The following is a 6000-nucleotide window of genomic DNA, read 5'->3' as shown; positions in this document are numbered from 1 at the left end:
GTTTCAATACATGCGTAATCTGTTGAATCGCTTAAGCCGCTGAAATCCGAGTCTGAATCCGAGCTAATGTCGCTATAGCTTGCTGTTCTTTCCGCCATGTTTGTTTGTGTTGGCTTCACTATGTGACGTCACAGAAAAATGGACGGGTGTATATAACGATGGTTAAAATCAGGTACTTTGAAGCTTTTCTTAGGGATATTGCGTGATGGGTAAAATTCTAATAAAAAACTTCGAAAAATAAAAAAAGGCACTGGGAACTGATTTTTAATGGTTTTAACCCTTCTGAAATTGTGATAATGTTCCCCTTTAAATCTACCGTCTTCCGCCTGCTCCGCCGTTGAGGTTTTCACCGTATCCCTGGCTAGGGGGCAGTCAGGTACTAGGCCTTTGCCAAGGGCCACCTGGAGTAACAGTAGTAAAGAGGTTAACCTCCTAGTGCCCCAAGACCCCATAGATAAGCCTCCAGATGTTGTGAGTTCAAACCCCGGCCGAGTCATACCAAAGACTATAAAAATGGGACCCATTACCTCCCTGCTTGGCACTCAGCATTAAGGGTTGGAATTGGGGGTTAAATCACCAAAAATGATTCCCGGGCGCGGCCACCGCTGCTGCCCACTGCTCCCCTCACCTCCCAGGTGGTGATCAAGGGTGATGGGTCAAATGCAGGGAGTAATTTCGCCACACCTAGTGTGTGTGTGACAATCAGTGGTACTTTAACTTAACACACACATTCACACACATTGATGGCGGAAGCTGCCGTGCAAGGCGCTAACCGCGACCCATCAGGAGCAAGGGTTAATAATAATAATAATAATAATAATAATACATTTTATTTATAAGGCGCCTTTCTGGCCACTCAAGGACACCGTACAAAATCACGACATCATCCATCCATCCATTTCCTACCGCTTATTCCCTTCGGGGTCGCGGGGGGCGCTGGAGCCTATCTCAGCTACAATCGGGCGGAAGGCGGGGTACACCCTGGACAAGTCGCCACCTCATCGCAGGGCCAACACAGATAGACAGACAACATTCACACTCGGCCAATTTAGTGTTGCCAATCAACCTATGGAGGTGGGAGGAAGCCGGAGTACCCGGAGGGAACCCACGCAGTCACGGGGAGAACATGCAAACTCCACACAGAAAGATCCCGAGGCCGGGATTGAACTCACGACTACTCAGGACCTTCGTATTGTGAGGCAGACGCACTAACCCCTCTTCCACCGTGCTGCCCCCCAAAAAAATCACAACAATAAAATCAAATTGGATAAAAACAACAACAACAACAAAGAGAAAAGAAAAGATGATTACAATGAGTCAGGAATAGGTGTGTTTTGAGTCTTGATTTGAAGAGGGATATTGAATCCAAGTTGCGAAGGTCTGGTGGTAAAGAGTTCCAAAGATGTGGGGCAGTTAAGTGGACACAACGACCATGACTAGGATGGCGAAAGTTGAAATCGAGCCTGGAACCTTCAAGTTGCTGGCATGGCAGCTCCACCATCTGCGCCTCATATTGGTGGTTCATGTTTTTCCTCAATGACCGTAATTTAGGGATTTCACCATCTACGGTCCGTAATATCATCAAAGGGTTCAGAGAATCTGGAGAAATCACTGCACGTAAGCAGCTAAGCCCTGTGACCTTCGATCCCTCAGGCTGTACTGCATCAACAAGCGACATCAGTGTGTAAAGGATATCACCACATGGGCTCAGGAACACTTCAAAAACCCACTGTTAGTAACTACAGTTGGCTGCTACATCTGTAAGTGCAAGTTAAAACTCTCCTATGCAAGGTGAAAACCGTTTATCAACAACACCCAGAAACGCCGTCGGCTTCGCTGGGCCTGAGCTCATCTAAGATGGACTGATACAAAGTGGAAAAGTGTTCTGTGGTCTGACGAGTCCACATTTCAAATTGTTTTTGGAAACTGTGGACGTTGTGTCTTCCGGACCAAAGAGGAAAAGAACCATCCGGATTGTTATAGGCGCAAAGTTGAAAAGCCAGCATCTGTGATGGTATGGGGGTGTATTAGTGCCCAAGACATGGGTAACTTACACATCTGTGAAGGCGCCATTAATGCTGAAAGGTACATACAGGTTTTGGAGCAACACATGTTGCCATCCAAGCAATGTTACCATGGACGCCCCTGCTTATTTCAGCAAGACAATACCAAGCCACGTGCTACATCAACGTGGCTTCATAGTAAAAGAGTGCGGGTACTAGACTGGCCTGCCTGTAGTCCAGACCTGTCCCCCATTGAAAATGTGTGGCGCATTATGAAGCCTAAAATATCCCTATCCCTCAATGAACCCAAGCTCTACCGTGCCGGCAGCACTCATGCCGCCTTTAGAAACACAAGACAAGATTATCGTGCCTCTCACTTTTCTTTTGTTGCCGCCTACATTTTCCGTAAATAGCGAATATACAGTGCTGCACAAGATGTACACTGACTCCTCTAAAGCAGATTATTTCTATAGTGTAGGAATAACACCGTGTTTATAAATAGTTCATGACTTCAAAAACATCCGGTGTTAAGTTAGAACGGTGCAAAGCCAGACACCGTATGACCTAATGGGGATGATTTATATACCATGACATTACATAATATGTCATATGATAATATCCCTATAAAGTCCTATATTCGTGTCTGTGTGGCCAGATTGAGTGTGGTGTTAGGATGCCAAGCCATGGAGGGAAGGACAACAGATTAGTCTGTCTCTCTCTCGCCCTCTCTCTCTCTCTCGCTCTGCTTGGTGCTGGAGAGCAGGGGGAGGCTGTGTGTCAGCGTGTGTGTGTGAGTGTGTGTGTGTGTGTGTGAGTGTATGTGCGCACGCTGCTGCTCGGATCGGTTTGTTGCGGTTTCAACTGGGACTTTTGCGCCTTTCCTCCCGTCGGTGCGCCCTAGGACGCATATGGGGGTCTGGAACATGGGGTCCTCGTCCCCTTCATCATTATCATCACCATCTTCACCCGCATCAGAAGCAGACTTTACTTTGTTTCGCAGCGTTGGATCAGGAGGAGAGCTCCCTTGATCGCCTTACAAAAGCGTTGGTCTCCACGGAAGGACAAACTTTGATTTGCTTGTTTATTTTTTTTAAGCCGCGCCGAGATGGAGCTGCCAAATTTCTTGCTAACGAGCCTTTCTCTGCTCCTTCTTGGAAGGGATCTTTTCACCAGGTGAGATTGCAGGTGTCCGGTTATATTTGCAATTCATTGGATGGCAAAAGTTGGACAACAACCGGCACACATAAATGATGATGTTTTGATATCAGTGAAGCGTCACTCCTAACCGACATGCTGTTTGTTCCTTTAAAGGCCCCTGCACCCTTTTGACCTTATACATACTAATGAAGTGTACTGAATTGTGAATTGTACTCACTTGCATAAAAGCACAAAAACAGCCTGCATTACCTCTGACACCATTTGCATAATGCATATGCATCGAAGGTGGTGACTTGTTTGTTATGGAAATGGATGCTAGATGTGGGTGGGCAGGTGCACCCTTCCGTGCGTATGGTGGCAACACAATGTCACCCAGATCCGAACACACACACACACACCCAAGGGCATGGTGAATGGGGGTCAAACATCAGCTGGTGTAAGAGAGAGTTTAGAGACTTGATCCTGAAAGAAATCTCCATCTTACCCTAGAAACGGTACCCCTAGAAACATACCTATTCCTTTTTTTTGCGTGCCAAGAACGGTTACCCAGAAGTGCAACAACTACCATTGAGAATCTCACAAAACCACACACCATACTTGCCAACCCTCACGGATTTTCCGGGAGACTCCCGAAATTCAGCGCCTCTCCCGAAAAGCTCCCGGGACAAATTTTCTCCCGAAAATCTCCCGAAATTCATGCGGACCTGAGTGACGTGTCGACAGCCTGTTTTCACGTCCACTTTCCCACAATATAAACAGCGTGCCTGTCCAATCACGTTATAACTGTAGAATGATCGAGGGCGAGTTCTTGGTTTCTTATGTGGGGTTATTGTTAGGCAGTTTCATTAACGTCATCCCAGTGCGGTAACAACACACAACAACAACAGTCACGTTTTCGTCTACCGTAAAGCAGTTCGTCTGCCGTAAACAGCAATGTTGTGACACTCTTAAACAGGACAATACTGCCATCTACTGTACATGCATATGTGACAATAACATCTAGGGCTTTTAGAGAGTGCAGTGCACAACTGCGCACACAACAAGGAGACAAAGCAGAATGCATCATCAGAGAGGGTGTTCAGCATGGTTAGAAAAATAGTGACAGAGAATAGAACGAGGATGGACAATTCAACCCTTAACTCAACAATGTGTGTGTATATGTGTAAATAAATGAACACTGAAATTCAAGTATTTCTTATATATATATATATATATATATATATATATATATATATATATATATATATATAGCTAGAATTCACTGAAAGTCAAGTATTTCTTATATATATATATATATATGAAATACCTGACTTAGTAAATTATAGCTGTAAATATACTCCTGTAACACAGTGTAACATGTAACACAGTGGTGAACATGCCCTTTCCCAACTACTTTGACACGTGTTGCAGCCATGAAATTCTAAGTTAATTATTATTTGCAAAAAAAAAAAAAAAGTTTATGAGTTTGAACATCAAATATCTTGTCTTTGTAGTGCATTCAATTGAATATGGGTTGAAAATGATTTGCAAATCATTGTATTCCATTTATATTTACATCTAACACAATTTCCCAACTCATATGGAAACAGGGTTTGTACTTTCCATAAAGTATTCATCATATTCTCTTCAAGTCTTATTCGGCTCCAGTGTTGCTTGTTTTTACGTTACAGTTTGTTGCCAGCGCTGTGTGAATTCTGCCGGATAGACAGTTGATAGACAGTTGCGATAGCCAATCAGATCACGAGTTGTTGACAGTAGCCCATCTAGGTAGCCTTACGCCCACGTGACTGTGATTGGATTTTCACTTGTCACTCCCAAGTGAGAATCCAATCACAAGTTGCAATTTGCGAAAAGCAGGAAGGGGCAACGAAGTCATACCCGGCCAACAGAGAAATCATCGGTTCTCACTTTTTTAACTCACAAAGAAGAAGTTCAAATATATATATATATATTTTTTCCATATTTAATATGTTTTTTTTTTTACAATTATTTTAATTTTGACAGGACCACATATGTTTTAAATGCTGATGCGGGTTCATTGATTTTTAAATGTGCCAAAAAATAGCCTGTTTTGTACACTGTTGATGGTGATGAATATACAGTAGTGCACAAGTGTGTTTCTGTATAGCATTTCTCCAGTCATGGTCATGTGGTGACATAAATTATGGTATTTTGAGGGGTATTTATTAAAGTCGGACAAAGTAGGACATCACTGAAAGCCTAGGTGGGAAACGTACAGTCCGCCACTGTTCTAAAGAAACGGTACTCTTACTTGAGTACAATTTTTGAGAACTCTAGCCACCTCTGTTTGGAAGTAGCTAAACCACTGGTGATATTATCTGATAGCTAGCTTTGTTTTTAGTACTTTAAGTACGGTGCTTATTAGGGATGATGTTTGATAAGAAATTATCGAGTTCGAGCCCATTATCGAATCCTCTTATCGAACCGATTCCTTATCGATTCTCTTATCTAATCCAGATAGGTTGTTGTATATGGAAAAAAACACACAATATTTGGTTTAACAAAAACTCACTTTTATTTTATGAGAAAAAAATAAAAATAAAATAAATAAATAAATAAATATTGACTGTTGTTGCCCCCCTAAAAAAATAAAATAAAAATAAATAAATATTGACTGTTGTTACCTAAAGTATATTAAGTGGGATTTTTCAGAAAAACAAATATATACAGTAACACAAAAACAACCTGTCTCTGTGATCACTATTGGTGTATAAATACTAATATGGTGTTAAATAAAATCAATCAATCAATCAATCAATGTTTATTTATATAGCCCTAAATCACAAGTGTCTCAAAGGGCTGCACAAGCCACCACGAC

The 6000-nt window shown here is 42.4% G+C and overlaps 1 protein-coding gene across 1 annotated transcript in view; it reads left to right on the top strand.

Moving 5' to 3' along the window:
- The first annotated feature begins 2767 nt into the window (after positions 1-2767).
- gabrd (gamma-aminobutyric acid type A receptor subunit delta) overlaps positions 2768-6000 on the top strand; it is an 81293-nt gene continuing 78060 nt past the window's right edge. The window contains exon 1 of the mRNA XM_061974829.1: positions 2768-3176. Coding sequence (XP_061830813.1) covers positions 3109-3176 — 68 coding nt within the window. The 5' untranslated portion in view covers positions 2768-3108. The remainder of the gene's footprint in view (positions 3177-6000) is intronic.

Source organism: Nerophis lumbriciformis, linkage group LG01 (genome assembly GCF_033978685.3).
Source record: "Nerophis lumbriciformis linkage group LG01, RoL_Nlum_v2.1, whole genome shotgun sequence".
NCBI lineage: Eukaryota > Metazoa > Chordata > Actinopteri > Syngnathiformes > Syngnathidae > Nerophis > Nerophis lumbriciformis.
This window is presented reverse-complemented; position numbering and strand designations above follow the sequence as displayed.